Source organism: Hevea brasiliensis, chromosome 4 (genome assembly GCF_030052815.1).
Source record: "Hevea brasiliensis isolate MT/VB/25A 57/8 chromosome 4, ASM3005281v1, whole genome shotgun sequence".
Taxonomy (NCBI): Eukaryota; Viridiplantae; Streptophyta; class Magnoliopsida; order Malpighiales; family Euphorbiaceae; genus Hevea; species Hevea brasiliensis.
The window spans coordinates 112,363,389-112,382,644 of NC_079496.1; the positions used below are offsets into that span (position 1 = coordinate 112,363,389).

General features: G+C 31.5%; 2 protein-coding genes across 2 annotated transcripts; one reads left to right on the forward strand and one right to left on the reverse strand.

Annotated features, from left to right (window-relative positions):
• Nucleotides 1-6,722: 6,722 nt before the first annotated feature.
• Nucleotides 6,723-9,916, reverse strand: LOC110653167 (enhanced ethylene response protein 5-like). The gene is made up of 6 exons (XM_058146362.1): nt 9,707-9,916; nt 9,342-9,422; nt 9,174-9,263; nt 8,687-8,776; nt 8,043-8,085; nt 6,723-6,799 (listed from the first exon to the last, which is right to left on the reverse strand). The coding sequence occupies exons 1-6, from the start codon at nt 9,914-9,916 to the stop codon at nt 6,723-6,725; spliced, it is 591 nt and encodes a 196-aa protein (XP_058002345.1).
• Nucleotides 9,917-15,231: 5,315 nt separating this feature from the next.
• Nucleotides 15,232-17,489, forward strand: LOC110639601 (uncharacterized). Its single transcript, XM_021790619.2, has one exon. It carries the CDS (start codon nt 15,486-15,488, stop codon nt 16,968-16,970), a length of 1,485 nt encoding a protein of 494 aa, XP_021646311.1. The 5' UTR covers nt 15,232-15,485; the 3' UTR covers nt 16,971-17,489.
• The last annotated feature ends 1,767 nt before the right edge of the window (nt 17,490-19,256 follow it).

The following is a 19,256-nucleotide window of genomic DNA, read 5'->3' on the forward strand; positions in this document are numbered from 1 at the left end:
TGAGTGGCCATACTAGACTAGATAAAGTCCATAATGAGAGTATTAGAGAAAGGTAGGAGTGGTGCCAATTGAAGATAAGTTGAGAGAAGGGAGATTGAGGTCGTTTGGTCATGTGAAACATAAACATACGGAGGTTCCAGATAGACAAGTAGAGCACATTAGGTTAGAGAATAGAAAGAAAAAAAGGAGTATACCTAAATTGACTTGGAGGAGAGTAGTACAACATGACCTAGAAGCATTACACATTTCTGAGGATTTAACCCAAAATCGTTTAGAGTGAAGAAAGCGAATCCATATAACCGACCCCAAATTTTTGGAATAAAGGCTTAGTTGAGTTGAGTTGAGTTGTTCCATAGGACACAAATAGATGAGTTCAAATTCAACCAATTTTCATCTTGGTTTATGAAAATAGCGGATGAATCAAGTGAGTTTGATGATGTGTCTTAGCCTAATCTCGGCTCTAAACCTAAATGAGAACTATGACAGGCCAAAGGTAGTTTTTAAACAGAGTGTGAAATTTCCAGAGGAAAATGAAAAAGGTCCATTACAATTTATTTGCCTTCAACTTTTTCTACAGCAAGCCAATTCTTAAGAGAGCTATAAAGGTTAAGGAACAAGCTTGATCTATCAAATTTTTTTCTGGAGGAAGGGCAATAAAATGAGATCATGGAAGTAGAAGAAACATATACAGACTAATGATTTAGCCAAGTGAATGGAGAAATTTTGGCTAATACAACAACACAGCCTAAGTTGGCACGATAACAAGCAATCAGATCTTTATATTTATCAGAGCAGAAGCCATATGTTCTAAATTGCTAAAGGAACTCCACTTCAATCATGCATCTACCATGCCTATAGCTGTCATAGTGACTCATGTTATCAAGTATAAACAACATTTTCACTTCTATGAACTAACATGACTTTCCATTTAAGTTGGGAAAAGGATCTTGTTTGCTCAACACAACCACTTTGCTTTTATGTACAAAGTATCCTTTCACAAGGTTCTTGTATATTAATATGGCCACAATACATTCCACCTACCAATAACAGAAATTTCAATTAGTTAGACACCTAAGAGGTAAATATCCGACAACAAAAAGTGCATAAAATGCCATGTCCTAAGATAGACAACAACAGATAATGTACCTCATCCAAATCCATGTCCATCTTGTAGAAAGAGATGATTCTCCCTTGATTTCAATTAATTTGTACATGGGTATATATATACAATTGATTCCTATAATTGTGTTCTACTAACTAGAAAGAAATCCTAAATAAGAAATCCTAAATAGGAATACAGAATACAGAATATACAGAGAAATAATATAGTGATTGACTTTCCATAACACTCCCCCTAAAGTTGGAACATAGATGTTAATCATGCCCAACTTGTTACAAATGTAGTCAATCCTAGCTCCATTCAGAGCTTTTGTGAAAATATCTCCTAACTGCTCTCCAGTTTTGATGTGTCCTGTTGAGATGATCTGTTGTTGAATCTTTTTATGAATAAAGTGACAATCAATCTCAATATGTTTAGTCCGCTCATGAAACACCGGATTAGAAGCAATATGGAAAGCCGCTTGATTATCACACTACAATTTCGCAGGCAAGGAGGTCTTAAAACTTGTCTCATCTAGTAATTGAAGTATCCACATTACCTCACATACTGATTGTGCTATGGCTCTGTATTCGGATTCAGCACTAGATCGAGAAACTACACTCTGCTTCTTGCTTCTCCAAAACACCAAATTTCCTCCAACAAAAACGCAATATCCAGTAGTTGACCTCCTGTCAACCTTAGATCAAGCCCAGTCGGCATCTGAAAAACATTTAACATTCAAATGCCCATGATTACCATATAGCAAACCTCTTCCTAGAGCGCCCTTCAGATAACACAAGATTTGTTCTAAGGCTTCCCAATGAGCAACAGTTGGAGAAGACATAAACTGACTTACCACACTAACGGCATAAGCAATGTCAGGACGAGTGACTGTAAAATAGTTCAATTTTCCTACCAATCTCCTGTATCTCTCTGGATCTTCAAACAACTCACTATCCCCTGCTAACAGTTGTAAAGTTGGAGTCATTTGTGCGCTACAAGGCTTAGCACCTAATTTTCCTATCTCTGTCAATAGATCGAGGACATATTTTCTTTGAGACAAGAAAATACCCTTCTTACTTCTCATAACTTCGATACCCAAGAAATACTTTAACAATCCCAGGTCTTTGGTCTGAAACTGGGTTTAGAGAAAGGTTTAAAGAGATGAAATACCTGCAGAGTCACTCCCAGTAATGACAACGTCATCTACATAGACTACTAGGAGAATTAGACCGGCCTCAGATTGCCTATAAAATACTAAGTGATCACACTTACTCTTTTGCATATCAAATTCCTGTACTGCTTCACTGAATCTCTCAAACCATGCCCTAGAACTTTGTTTCAAGCCATAAAGAGACTTTCGAAGCCTACAAACTTTACTCAACTCCCCCTGAGCAACAAACCTAGGTGGTTGCTCCATATACACCTCCTCCTGAAGATCACCATGAAGGAAAGCATTCTTGATATCCAATTGATGCAGGGGCCAATCATATATAGCTGCTAAAGAGATAAACAAGCGAATAGAAGTAAGTTTAGCTACAGGAGAAAAAGTGTCAGAGTAATCAACCCCATATGTCTAAGCATATCCTTTTGCTACAAGGTATGCTTTTAACCTAGCCACAGAACCATCAGGATTTACCTTTATTGTAAATACCCATTTGCAACCAATAACTTTCTTACTAGTGGGTAAAGGCAACAGTTCCCATGTACCATTAGCATCTAAAGCCTCCATTTCCTCTTTCATATCATCACACCAGCCAGGATGAAACAGTGCCTCACCAACAGTATTAGGGAGAGTCTAAAGAAGTAACAAAACACCGAGAACAAGAAGACAATTGATTATAAGAAACAAAATAAGAGATAGGGTAAGTACATGAACGTTTACCTTTACGAAAAGCAATGGGTAAGTCTAGATCAGAATCATGATCAGTATGAGGTACAGGATCTCCCAACGAAGTAGCTGGTGGAGGATTTGAGTCAGGAATCTCCAATCTCCTGGAATAAACATGAACAATGGGAGGTTGAGTAGGTCTAGAGACAGAAGGAACAGGCTGTGGGAGAGGACTAGACATTGGTTGGACAGTATATATTAAGCGATCATCCTCCTCCTCCCCTCCTGACTCTCATACACAGATGATTGAGGAAAAAATGGAGTACTCAAAAAATGTGACATCTGCAGAAATAAGATAACGATTAAGAGTAGGAGAGAAACAACGGTACCCTTTTTGGAGCTGGAAGTACCCAAGGAAGACACATTTGAGAGATTTTGAATCCAATTTAGTAACCTGTGGACGAACATCACGCACAAAACAGGTACAACAAAAAATACGGGGTTCAATAGGAAATAAAGATTTTGTAGAAAACAAATCAATATAAAGAATATCCCCATTAAGGACAGAAGACGTTATACGATTGATAAAAAAAAATGCCGTAGAAACTGCATCCGCCCAAAAGTGTTTAGGAACTTTCATCTGAAAAAGAAGAGCACGAGTTACATCAAAAAGATGTCGATTTTTTCTTTCGGCCACGCCATTTTGAGATAGGGTATCCACACAGGAAGACTAATGAAGAATGCCATTTTGTGTCGTATAAGACTCAAATTGTGCTGAAAAATATTCTTTGGCATTGTCACTTCTTAATATGCGCACAGAAATATTAAATTGAGTTTTGATTTCATTACAAAAGGCACAAAAGATAAAAAATAACTCAAAACGATTCTTCATTAAATATAACCAGGTAACACAAGAGTAATCATCAACAAAAGTAACAAAATAACGAAATTCAGTTTTAGAAGTAACAGAACAAGGACCCCAAACATCAGAATGAACTAACTCAAAAGGGGATGAAGCTCGTTTATTGACTCTAAACACAGAAGGCAAACGATGATGTTTTGCAAACTGACACGACTCACATTCTAGTACTGATAAATACTGAAATTGAGGACACAGCTTCTTCATGGTAGACAAAGAAGGATGACCCAATCTACAATGAGCTTTAAGAGGTGTTAAGGTACTGGAGCAAACAAGCGACTGCGATACATGATTTTCCAGAATGTAGAGACCACCTGACTCACGTCCTCTATCAATAATCTGCTTCGTCGTGAGATCCTGAAACAAACACTGGTCAGGAAAAAAGGAAACAGAACAATTTAAGGTACGAGTAAGTTTACTAACAGAAAGTAGATTAAAAGAGAATTTTGGTAGACACAAAACAGAAGACAAAAAAATTGACGAAATCGGATTCACAGTTTCAGAACCCATGACACAAGAAGTAGAACCATTAGCTAAAGTAACAGTGGAGAAAGTGAGATTAGACTAAAAAGCAGATAAAAGACTAGAATTACCTGTCATGTGATCTGTCGCACCAGAATCAATAACCCATTTGAATAAGGAAGACACAAGGCATGTAGTGGATTTACGACTCGTGATCGCGATGTGAGGAACCGTAGTCTTTAGAGATGCACGATCTTTGGGAAAATTATGCAAAATCCTCAGCAGATACCAAAATAGTTTTCTCAGAGGAAGATACTGTAGAATTCTCTGCTGCCATATTTGCCATCTGTGATCGCTGATTTTTCCTTTGAAGTTGCGGATAATTATATTTTGTATGGCCAGGCTCATGACAACAATAACAAATGACTCCTCTTGAGTCCTGATTAGAACTAGCCTCTCCATTACGCTGATTACTTATGTTACCTGTAATTCCTCCTCTACTTCCTCTTCTATTACCCTGTTGTCCATTTGGATTACGGCTAATAAGAGCACTACTGGCAGGCTGTGAAGATTGAGTACTCTCTGTACGAAGGACCCATGTGAACGTTTCATGCAAAGAGGAAATCTCAGAACTGGAGAGAATCTGATATTTAGCAGTCTCATACTCTGAAGGAAGGCCTGCAAGAAAACTCATGACGGCCAGTTGCTCCCGTTGGGCCTGCTGAACTTTCACATCAGGATTAAAAGGCAACAATACATTAAGTTCCTCATATACCCATTTAAAATCCATAAAATAAGCCGTGAGAGACTTATCCTCTTTCTCAGCACGGTAAAATGCCTTACAAACATCATAAATACGGGAGATATTCCCTTTACTGAATCTGAGAAAATCTAAGTAATCCATCAATTCCTTAACAAATTCACAGTGATTAATTAAACTAATTACCTCACTATGAATCGAGTTCCGAAGCTGCAAAAGCAATCGAGCATCCTCCCTTAGCCAAGTTTGTTATGTATTATCAGTGGGTGGATCTTTAGTAAGGTGATCATCCTTATCAATGCTATGCAAATAGACCCTAACAGTCTTACTTCACTCCAGATAATTCGAACCATTAAGTTTGTGTTCCGTGATCTTAGTCATCACCGGAATCAAATCAGAAATAACATTCTTATTGTCTGCCATTTGTTGAAACAAAGAAAACTAACCGAAATGCTAATCCAAAGTGCTTATAGCAGCAAAATAACCCAAAATCACAAATCAAGCAAATACTGAAATAGGATCTGAGAGCCAAACCTCAGAAGTCCTTTAATGGTGTACTGGATCAGGCAATAGCACACAGTGGTGGAATGAGGGGGTTGAGGCGACGCTGGCGATGTTGATCAGGGTCGAAACGGCCGGTCGACGGCCAAAGTCTCTCCTGAGTTTGGTAGTGAGAACAAATAGTCACCCTAGATTGATGACCTGCTCTGATACCATGTAGAAAGAGATGATTCTCCCTTGATTTCAATTAATCTGTACATGGGTATATATATACAATTGATTCCTATAATTGTGTTCTACTAATTAAGAAGAAATCCTAAATAATAAATCCTAAATAGGAATACAGAATACAGAATATACAGAGAAATAATATAGTGATTTGACTTTCCATAACACACCTCAAGCCACTTTAATGTTTTAATAATTATTGCAACTTTATCTGGTGAGCTTTGCTTGGGCCCTTCTGCTTTTGGATGATGTAAATGCAAGATGCTCATTTTACGACCATTAGAACACACTCTGAAGAACAAGCATAAGCATTCATATTAATACCTCAAGATCACTTGGCAAGGAACTTACCTTTTTTTTTTTTTAGCAATCTTTGATAGTCGTGGAGCTCTAGCTTCTCCAAAACAAGATATACACCTGATCTAAGAAAACTAGAAAGAAAAATGAAAAACTTGGCAGTTGGCTTTTACTCCACTAATTATATTGCATTAGTTAATCATGCAAGCAGATATGAAATGTACCGGTCTTCATGCTCCAGCAGGGCATTTTGAAGAAGTCAGAGATCACCCCTTTTTAAAGCTTGAACAACATTCCTGTAGCGTCAACTAAAACCATTGCTTCTTAGATAGGTGCAATACAATTACATGAAGTTCAGAGCACATGGATGCTTGTAAGACACTTAAAGAGTTGACCCCAAACATTCAAATTTCTAAAGTAACATATCATCCATATGTTGGTGATTTGTTCCTTTGTCTCTGATCACTCGTCAACATGTTTATTGAGTATAATACATTAACAACACACATCCCCACATATATAAACAATTTTTTGTGAACGCAAGAAGGAATACAGTATTGCTTATTTACAAAGCCAAGACAAAATGAACAATTCGAGTGTTAGGCTCACCTCAACTAGGTTATACTTATCCAGGAGCCAGTCTTTTAGGCAAGATGCCTATTGAAAGCTTCACAATATCAGATATTTTAGAATCATCCTGATCTACCAAAGAAAAAGAAATTGTTAGCTAGAAAATGCAACATTATTAAACTACACAAAAAAAAAGAAAGTTCAAAATGAGTAAGCATGCAAACTTAACCAATGATGACAAAATGTAGTTTAACCAATGATAACAAAATGTAGTTCCAATTTGCCTCATTATGGACATATAGAAGTGACTCATCCAAAAAAGATTATTTTGGTTTGATGGTTCCAAAATATATGCCCATTTTCACCAAGTCAAAAAATTTTTTAGAATGGTGATGCAGTCCAAGAAGACTCAATTTAGTAGTCATGTTAAACTTTCATTGCAAAATTAGGAAGTTTAGAGTTCTATTATTTAGGAATTCTATTATTATTATTTAGGAATATTAGGTTTACTATTTTCCTAGTTTGAGTTTGTTTAGTATTCCTAATTTGTTTTGGTTTAATATTTATAATTAGTTACCAACAGTACTAGTTGATAAACTATGTCTAGGTATTTTACTTGAGAGAGTTTATTAAGATATTATTGTTGACATCTAATAAAATTTGTGAATTTTTGTCTTCTTTATTTGAGAATTTGTTTATCAAGAGAATGTGTTTCTTTATCAATTGAGAATTTGTTTCTCACCCCATTACTCTACTGGTTCTGCATCAATTGGTTTTCGTGTTCTACCCCTCATTAACTCTACAATAAAATGTTAGATTAATCATAAATTTTATATATTTTCCAGGCAAAACTATTTTAAATAAAGAAACTAATGTCATTCTTTATAGAGGTGTACAAAAGGAAAAAAGGAATGGAGAATGTAATTTGGCATAATATTAATTATGTTTACTTCAACTATGTGAAAGATTAAAGGTGACAACCTTTTTGGTCCAGTGGGAGAATGTTATGGACGCATCATTCATTGGGTTCCTAGATGGACTTCCGCTGGCAGCATCCTTATTAGTTATACTTTATTTATTATTTTTCCCTTCCTACTTATGTTTTAACTAATATTTCCTTTCTAGTATAACTCCTACTGGTTTGGAATTCCTATTACTAGTAGGATTCAATAAATTTTGTATAAACCTCTCTTATAATTAGAAAAAGGGTCACTTGAATTAATAAAATTATGCAAAACTATTTTCAATTAAATTGAGATCTGGACTCTCTCTTATCCAACAAATCTAAAGTTAAAGTTAGAGCTCCTTTTTAACGAGATCGCATTTTCAGTAACAACAAGTCAAGGAAAGGATCAAGGTAAAGCAAAAGTTTTACCTTTTGAATCAGATTTCACTATCAACGGGCCTATGACGAGATCCTGGGCACAAGAACATAACATAAAAAGTATTACTAGAACACAGTTTCGCCAATTATAAAGAAATGCTGATAAAAGCATCATTTTAGGACAAATATTCCAAGACAACAATAAAGATTTGTTGCAAAGAAACCACTCAGTGTCATAGCCCAGCAATAATCTCCATCAAAAAGTTTTCAAGTTCAAATCCTACTCGGTGGTGCAGGAGAGTTAAGGCAAGAAGGAGAACTACCCCTCATTTTGTAGCTCATTCAGTATTTCAATGTGTCAAAAACAAGGTTTCATCATCATGCAGACAGTAGACATAAATATACGCAGCAAGCACACCTGAATCAAACCTTATATTTGCTTTGTTGTGGGGGTTGAGTGCATTAAGGCACATGATAATTTATGATCAGCCTGCCAGATCACATACAATAGCAAATTTAATGAATAAATATAAGTAAGAAACTTCAATGTTTAATTCTTATGCTTTTGCAAGCATAATAAGATAGGGAAATAATCAAATATTTTACCCAAAAAAACATCACATGCAATAATAACATTCCAAGCATTAACTTCCATCCAAAGAAAAAGGAATAATTTGCTATTACGCAGCTCTGACCTTATCTCCCTTAGGGAACTCCTCAAAATAAAAAATTCGAGCAGTTTCAATACTCCTTATTACACTTCGGCAAAGATGAACTGTTCCAAGCTGCAAAGCAGTAAATGTTAGATTTCTTGATGTAACTTAGGCTAATCGAGCTTTCTTATAACCCCCTTCCCCCAACAACCACCAAAAAAACCCTGTGTTGGATGATACAATCCATTTTTGGAAATTTGATACAGTTTAAAAATCAAGGAGATAGAAACATTATACAACATAACAATCAGAGAGAAGCTGGCTTAAGGCATCACCTTGAAGAAGATTTTGAACAATTGGCAAGTCGCGTATTACGCTCCCACACGTTTTGAACCTTTTCCCTATAAATTTACAAGCCCAATTAAAAAGTTAGCAGTGAGAAGATAAAAACTTTTTTCCATCAAAATGCAACATTTTGTGCATACACAGTGAAAAGACTTGCCATAATATCGGGAATAAATAAACATACAGCAAGAACGCCAAACACTTTCATGAGGAATGATCCGGCACCCTTCAATTTTTCCTGCGATTTTCCAATCGAAGCCAGTTCCTTATCAGCCTACAAATATGACAGTGATACTTAAGTTACAGCAAAAACTGCATTCACTAATTGAAAAATTGCTGAGATTAAGTATACCCTCTCTGCAAGAACCCTAATTTCATAAGCAACTACATACAAAGCCTCCATAGCCCAAGCCGATTCCCAACTTCGAAACTCCTGAATAAAGGCACTGCATTCCCAGCAGTGAGACACACAAATGCTCTAATTAATCGTAAAAACTAAAATAATGCAGTACAATTAACAAGTTTGGTGAATTCAAAGTACGAAATTGAAAAAAAAAATTAAAATCAATACTTGGCAGCTTTTTCCAAGGCGGAGTAAGTATCGAACAGGTTCCCAACTCAATAACTTCGCAGAGAGCGGAAAAGAGAAGCTGTCCTTTCCCCAAATTGATAGTACTTGTCCGATTGCTTAGTCAATCTATTAGCGTCTCAGAAGACGATGAGAGCGTCAGCGAGGCTAGCAGAGAAGGAGAATTGAAGGAGAAAAAGAGGAGGTGTTTTGCGTGAAGCTCCGTCTTGTGAGAAAACCGCGTCGAATAAGCGGTTAAGGTAGTCCGTTATTCTTCGGTGTGCCTCCCCCATGCTGAGGTCAGCCATTCTCTGGTTGACGAAATCAGATGGATCCAACAATGTCTTAATGAAGTTCATGAATCCTTCTCCTTCTCCTCCCCATGTGATCTAGAGCAGAGCTTTTTTTTTTCACTTGTGTTCTGCGGGCTTGTACATGGTTCTCGGTCCGAACCGACTGGAATTGAGCCATATTAAATTGATAAGCATCACATTAAATTGAAATTATTTTAATATTTTAATTTTATTTTATTTTTTTATTTAAAATTAAATTAAAATTACATCAAATTAAAATCATATTTATATATTTTTTTATAAATTTTTTAAATATATTATATATTTTTAATATAATTATTTATATTTATATATGCATATAGAATTATAAATTAAATATAACTTAATATTATATTTTATTTTTTTAATAATTTTAATTATAAATACATTACATCACTTTATAATTTTTAATTATAAATATAATATTATATTGTATATGTCAGTTTATAATTATATTTACATTTCATAATTAAATATTAAAATATATTATATAATATATTATTATATTACATAATATATTTAATCTTAAATTATATATATACTTATAATTAAATATTATATAATTTAAAAAAATTAAAATATATATATTATATAATATATTATTTATTAATAACCTAATTCAAAACTTAAATACTAATTAGATATAATTTTTTAAAGAAATAATTATATAAAATTATTTTAAAAGTCGAGAATGGAACCGAAACCGTATTAAATTGAATTAAAATTAAAAAATAGAAAATCGTATCAAATTAAAAGTAAAATAATAAAAAATAATATCTAAATTTTGATTCGATTTCAGTTTCTATATAAACTCTGAACTGAATCAAAACTCTATCCCTAGTGTTCAGTTCTAACTAGAATTATCACACAATTTAAAATAGGGGTGAGCATTCGGTTCAAACCAAACCGAACCGAATTAAATTATAAAAATCAAACCGTAAATTTTAGAAACCGAACCTAACCGAAATGGATGAAAAATCAAATCGAATTGAACCGTTCTATTTTAGTTCGATTTGGTTTAAATCGATCGGTTTGATTTTTTATTAATTTTTTAATTTAGACTTGATTTTCAAGCTATTTGGTCTAATTTTAACTTTGGTTTGAACCTAATAACCATTAATTAATGAAATTAAATAATTAATATATATATATATAATTAAATATAATTCATAAATTTTTTATAAAAATAAATCAATTCAAAAATCGATTCGGTTCGATTTAGTTTGATTTGACTATATAAATTACTATTTGGTTCTATTTAACTGATTTTTTCTCTTCAAAACCGAACCGAACCGAAATAACCGAAATTTTTATAATGTAAAATCGAACCGAGCCGATTGAATTTTAAAACTGAACGAATTAAACCGAATTGACTTGGTTTATCTCGATTTTTCGGTTTAAACCGAATTCTGCTCAGCCTTAATTTAAAACACATAATTCAATTGAATACTATTTAATTTTTCATATTTTAACTACAATTTAGTTTCTACTATTAAAATTACAATTAAGTCATCATTAATTTTAACATTAACGATCAAAATATTTTTTATTGTATTTTTATATGAAACAATTTAACTTTTGAGATTTGATAAAATCTACAAATTAGTCTATATAAATTGTAACTATTGAAAATATGAATTAATTAACTCAAAGTCTTTGAAAATTTTGATTAATTATAAATTTATTTATATATTTTATAAAATGATCCCTAAATATTATAATTAATTATAAATAAACCTATATTTTTGTAATTAATAAATACATAAGGGTTAATTTGTAAATAGTTACAATTATTAAAGTTTGAATAATTACTTTAATTATGAAATCTTTAGGTATTTTTTATAAAGAGTCATATGTTAAATATAATAAAATGTTGTTAAAATTTTAATTTTTTACAAATTCAATTTTTAGTAGAATTTAATGAACCAAAAAATCATGAATATAGTATATAATGATATTAGAAATTTTTAATTATTTAATAATAATGAATCTGTTTTTTTTTTCAAAAAGTTGTTAATTAATAAAAGAACTTACTGTATAAAAACAATTAAATTGTTATTTAATTAATATAAAATATATTTATATTCACTAATGGTTCATTGATATTATCTGCCTAAAATTGAGTAAAATGAATAAAAATTTCAATGTGATAGGTAACGTGTTAACGCTCCGTCAAAGAGGTAAACCAAGTAGAAAAATGCTCGGACAACCGAATCTGAGTATAAGAATGTTCGGTCAACTAGACAAAGCAAAAGAGTGTTAAGAAAATTGATGAGGCATAGACATTCGCTCAATAAGGTGAGCATCCAAGCCGAGCATCAATTGTATCGAATATTAACAATGTTAGTCACTGATAAGATCGAATTTTTATAAGGAAATCTCGAAATATTAACTAAACATTTGAAATTTATACGAATAGTTATATCACTATTTAGCCCTTTAGTCCATAAAAATGAGAAACAATCATTAATTATATATGTTTAATCTACATATCTTTATTGAATCTACTGCTATTCATCTTTATCTACTCTCAATCCACATTATTAATTTGAGCATCTAAGTGACTAACTAGTAAGCCGCTGGCCTCACTTTATCTCTTACTTTTTAAGTTTACTTAGAACTTGAACTAATTTTTAGAAGTTCATAATAGTATCATTCATATAATAGTATATTAAAAATAAATAAATAATTTTTTATAATAATTTATATAAATACAATCCCATAAGAAATTAAAAAATTTAATATTTTCTTCACGTTAAATTTAGAGATATACTTCTTGATAGAAAAGAATTGTTACTATTCAAAATATTAATTTTGTTGAATATAATATTATATAAATTAAAAAAAAGAAATAATATGAATAATATTAATATTAACATATTTAAAAATATATAAATTTACTAAATTTTATCTTTAATATACAGAGTGAAATTTTTTTAATATAAATGCTGTCAATGCTTGATTGGCTAAGTCTAATTCATTTTTTTCTTAGGATATGAATTAAATCGAACTAAAGTCAATGATATATCAAGTTCAACTTTTATTTTTTTTAAGAAAATAATTTGAAAAAATTTCCAACCATTGGATCGTCTCAACTTAGATCGAACTCAAACCATTCTTGAATGGATCGAGGAATGGCAACGAGTAAAGTGGAATGAGAATTGCTTCCTCGTTTCCGCCTTGCCCAGTTAAGGATCGGAATCAAATGAGAACTTCTCAATAAGAGAGAGCAAACTTCCCAGAGATTTTTTTTTTATATATATTATTTTAATTTATTATTATATAATATAAATTTAATTAATAATAATAAATTAAAATTTAAAAATACAAGTTTCGAAAATAATTTTAATAATATATAATTTTTATTAAAATTATAACATTTTAAGTACTTAAATATATGAAAATAAATTAATTGAAAAAAATAATTATCTAATTGGGTTTTGAAGGTTCGAGACAAGAGACCTTCTCGGGGTCAAATCGAGATCAGAAATAATTGTTATCTATAAATCAACCCTTTGCAATTTGATTTATGATTTAACCGATCACAGCTTGAAATGTCTATTTATATATTTTGAAATTTATCATGTTTATAATAAGATTGAGAGAGTGCTAGCCAAACAGATTTGACTTTTATAAAAATATTAATCAATATTTTTTTATTATAAATATACCAACACACAATTGTGGAATAAAAAGAAAATAGTGAAAAATTTTAACATATAATTTCACAACAAATAATTATTTTAATATATAAATTTAGTGTGTATTATAAAATAAAATAAAATAAAATAAAATTTAATTTATTTTTGTATTTTTTAGAGATATTTAATTTAATTTATTTTTAATTTTTTATTCAATCTAATTTTTTTTTATTTTTTGTTTAAATTTAAATTGACTCAATTCATATGCACGCGTTATTTTTTATAATTAATTCAATTAAATATCAAAAATATTATTTTTATTATTTAATATTATTAATTAAAATGAAAGTATGAAAAAATATTATTTTTATATTTTCATTAATTAATTAAAAATAAATTAATTAAATTGAAAATAATAAAAAATATTTTATTTTCATATAATTAACTAAAATTAAAAATTATGATTATAATTAATTTTAATTATTTAAAATAAAAAAATATTATTTTATATTTTCATTTTCTTAATTAAAATTAGAAAATTATAATAAAAAAATTAAAAAATTATAATCAAATAAAATAAAAAATAAAAAATATTATTTTTTTTTCATATTATTAATTAATATTAAAAAGTTAAATGTAAAAAATTAAATAATTATAATTATTTAATTAACATTAAAAAATATTTTATAATTATTTAAAAATATTAACTAAGTAATTAATATTAAAAAAAAAAAAAAAACTGATGCACCAAGTAGTGTGAGTTACATATTGGATTAAATTGAACATAAACTAAAATTAGAAACGTGAAATTAAATTAAAGGCTAAAAATAAATTAAATTAGATATTTTTAAAAAATAGAAGAGACAAATTGAGTTTATTTTCAATATAAAATTATTGTACATTATGACTTAATTTATAATAAATTATTTTAAAAAAATTTAATTAAATTAGCATAAAATCATAATTAATTTTTATTATGAAAATTTTTTAAATTAAAAAATTAATTAAATTAAATTTTTATAAAATTCTACAATTTGTTTCAAATAAGGGTATGGATAATATTAAACCAATGAAATTTGAATTTGCAAATTTAAATTTAAATCAAGAAAAGAAAGAAAATAAATTTAAATTTGCAAATCATGAAAGAAAGAAAATTGGAGTTATAGATTTCAAATACCAAGTTAATTTGGACTAATTATTAGATATATTAGGTTAATTATTAAATACATTAGAAACATTAATTAAAAATTAACAAATATATAATGTGTAAATGAGTTGCACAATTAAAATGTATATAATGTGTAGATGAGTTACACATTAAAATGTAATATAAATAATAAATAATACGTAAATGAGTTACACATTATAAAATGTATATAATGTGTAGATGAGTTACGTAATTTATTTTTATTGAATATTACAAAATTTTGTATTTAGTTATAATTTTTATTAAAATGTTGAAAATTATATATTTATAAATAAATATATATTATTAATTTAATATTATAATAAAAAAATAAAATAATTTTTTAAAAAATATTTTTATTTATAAATAAGGTTTAATATTTAAATTTTCAATAGTGAACAGGTCCCTGAAACACGCAATAATTTCTTGTACATGATATTATCCCGTCGTCCGTCGCCAATTGTTTCTTCCATTTTTTTTTAATACATTTATTATTTATATTACATTTTTGTCTTCATCTCCTCTTCAATCGCCCAGCCCATTTCATTTGAGCAAGTCATTGACTCCTTCCTCTCCTGATAGCCCCCTTCTACCATCTCTCTTGCAGCCTCCACAACCCTTTCATCTCACTCCATTTCTGGTTCAATTCGCTATCTTTCAAGTAAAGTTTTGTCTTCTTCAATTCCCCTTTCCCCTTCGAACCAGAGAAGAGAAAAGAAAGAGAAGATCTTTCTCTGCACTGGTTTGAAGTTTTAGTTTTTTTTTAATCATGGGTTCTGTTCCGGCTTTGAATTCCACAAAGCCTACGCAGATACCAACTCAAGAAGAAGACTCACAGAACCCATCCACTGCTCTTCTTTCTTTCGACACTGATTCCTCTGATCCCTCCAATCCTCCTCGGAAACACACCACCACCATCATCTTCATCTCTCTCCTCCTCATCACCTGCATTGCTCTCTCTGCTGCCTCCGCCTTCGCTTTCCTCTTCTTCTCCTCTGCTTCGTCTTCTTCTTCGACGCCTGCGCAGAAATCTTCTCATCTCGAAACAACATCCCGTCCGTTAACAAAGCTTAATCGCTCTGTGGTGCTCTTGATTTCTTCCGATGGGTTTAGGTTCGGGTATCAATTCAAGACTCCAACGCCCAACATCCACCGTTTGATCGCCAACGGGACTGAGGCCGAGACGGGTTTGATTCCGGTATTTCCTACTCTTACTTTCCCTAACCATTATTCTATTGTTACTGGGCTTTACCCTGCTTATCATGGCATTATCAACAACCATTTTATTGATCCACTCACTGGTGAATTCTTTACTATGGGGAGCCACGAGCCCAAATGGTGGCTTGGTGAGCCACTCTGGGAGACTGTGGCCAATCATGGGTTAAGGGCAGCTACCTATTTTTGGCCTGGGTCTGAGGTCCATAAAGGTTCTTGGAATTGCCCTGAAGAGTTTTGTATGTTCTATAATGGTTCGGTTCCATTTGAGGAACGGGTCGATAAGATTTTGAGCTATTTTGATTTGCCTAGCGCTGAAATTCCTCTTTTTATGACACTGTATTTTGAAGATCCTGATCATCAGGGCCACCAGGTTGGTCCTGATGATCCAGAGATAACTGAAGCTGTTGCTGGAATTGATAGGATGATTGGGAGGTTGATTAATGGGCTAGAAAAGAGAGGGGTTTTTGAGGACGTCAATATTATTATGGTGGGCGATCATGGCATGGTTGGTACATGTGATAAGAAGTTGATATTTCTGGATGATTTGGCCTCATGGATCGATATTCCAGCTGAATGGGTGCTGTCCTATACTCCAGTGCTCTCAATTCGTCCCCCTCATGGTGTGGCACCATGGAGCGTTGTTGGGAAGATGAACGAAGGATTGCGGTCAGGAAAAGTTAATAATGGAAAGCATTTGAAGTTGTATCTTAAGGAGGAGCTGCCTAGTAGGCTTCATTATTCAGCAAGCGACAGAATTCCACCAATAATAGGGCTGCTTGAAGAGGGTTTTAAGGTGGAGCAGAAGAGAACAAAAAGACAAGAATGTGGAGGAGCACATGGTTATGACAATGCAGTTTTCTCCATGAGGACTATCTTCATTGGTCATGGTCCAGAGTTTGCTAGGGGACGAAAGGTGCCATCTTTTGAGAATGTTCAGATATACAACTTGGTTACTTCAATTCTCAAGATACAGGGCGCTCCCAATAATGGGTCTCTAGAATTCCCGAGGTCTGTTCTTTTGCCTTCTCCCAAGTAAACATCTCCTAACCAGTTCCCAAGTTGTCTCACCTTCTCAAAAGAGGTGCAGTTGGGCTGGGCAATTTTATTGTGACCCCACATGAGCATATATTCCGCATGAAGGATGGTTGTGAATTTATATGTTATGGCGGTTATATCACTTATGGTTGTTGAAGGTAATTGATTAGCATTGATCCTTGAGGTTGTTGATCGTGCCCTTCATCTGTTGTGAGCTGATGATATCTGAGTGGAACCTAGTATGTAAAATTATTAAATGTGTACTTTTGTAGCTTGCTATTTTGGGTTTTATTTAGCCAGAACTAAAAGCAATTAAGTGACCCCTTCCTGGTTTTAGGGATTCTTAGCTTTACTGTTTTTACAGTGCAGATAACAGATGCATAACTAGGACCAGGATATGCTTTATTTTCGAATGAGCCTGACTTTTGGCAGGTGGTTTGATTCTTAGAATTTGAGTGCTTGTTGTAATAATAACTTTTGCTAGCCAAAAGAAAAATTGCAGAAAACCAATTCGGCCCAAGTTCCCAAGTTCAGTGAGTTTTCATTCTAGCAAATTACCTATACTATTTCTTGTACTGTTCTGCTAATGTTGGTGTCAGCAGATTGAGTAGGTGTGAGTCTAGTCTCTTTACAGTATACACCTAATTGTTCAGCAGCACATAGGTTTTCCTTGTATGATCAACTTACCCATTCTAACATTAGATCATATGAATAGATGATAAAACTTGTTCACTTTCAGGTTATGGAAATATTGTTATTGAAGAATCTAAAATTGAGGAGTAGCATTTAGTTGTGATAATAGATTCTAGGTGACTGCCTTGTTGATTTCTTTTCTTCCAACTTAAAAGTAATCCTGTTTGTGGATAAAATTGTTGTAGTATGCAGCCTCAAAAGCAGGATTATTTTGAAGTTCACTTAATTATTTGCACACAACTTCTTTCTTTCTTTCCTCTTGTGTGTGTGTGTGTGTATGTATATGTATATATATATATATATATATATATATATATATATATATATATATATATATATATATATATACACATATACACACACACACACACACAAAATGTAAAGGATTCTTCTTTTGTGGAATCCATCTTTGATGGAACTACTGGTGCTTAATTAGGTCAAGAACTTTTGTATTTGTCATTCAAAGGTTTATGAAATTGTGATCACCAAGGAAAGGTGCTAATTTTATCAGCAAGATCAACTCATAACTCTCTTGTTTTCCGGTGCTTGAATGCTAAGTATTGTTCTTGTTTTATGTGTATTAGACTTTGCGAGTCTTGTTGTTGAGGTGAGCATGAAAAGGTCTTCTGCATCAAAGTTCAGTTGTCATTAGAAATCAAATACATGTTTCTTTCTTTACCTACATGGCAATATCTGTGTTTGTATTTTCCTGAGTGATGGTTTGTTAGTCAGGGCTTCAGTTTTAAGTTGCTTATCTTGTGAGACTTTCTCTTTTATTTCAAAATTTTCAATTCACTTGGTCTTGAGAGAGTTATTAGTGAACTTCAAATAAACTTGATGTTGGCGTTGCCATTGTTGCTTATAATCAAATATATCTCAGGTTGACTGAAAAAAGAAAATTTGCCTTGGAATGGGGTGTGCATAGAATTGGATTATGCTGTTTTTGCTGGACTTCATCCATTGGTTGTGATTTCAATGATTTTTTTTTAGTTTTATTCTCCACCATGACAGTGGAAAGAATCATACTAGAAAATGCCACAGCAGACATCTTTGATTTCTCCTTTAGTAACAAAGTCATTTAGAGTTAAGGGTCACTACCTCACGGTTCGATTACCTGATTGATTTTGATTTTGATTTTAATTCTGTACTGGCTCAAGGGTAGCATTTGCATGAAAATATATTTTTGAAATCAAGTTATTAGTGCATAAATATATGGTTATTATGAGAATTTTTTTAAATTAAAATTTTCATTTTACATTATAAATTATTAAAAATGTAAACCAATATCTTGCATTGCTAATGTAACATATTAAAGATTATTAGTCTATATTCACCTCAAAAAATATTAAATATGATTCTACAAAATAAAAGTTTATGAGGAAAAATAAACGTTTAAGGTTTTGAATTTTTTTTAATATATTTTATTAAAAAATTTTAATGTAGTAAAAATACTTGTAAAATTTGAATTATAAAATTATAAAATTATGAATGGAAATTGGACAAAAAAGATTTATTATGTGAAAATTTTTCTATAATTATACATGTTTTGTGAATACATAAATTTAAACTTTTTTTTTTTCAGTTTTCAAGTTAT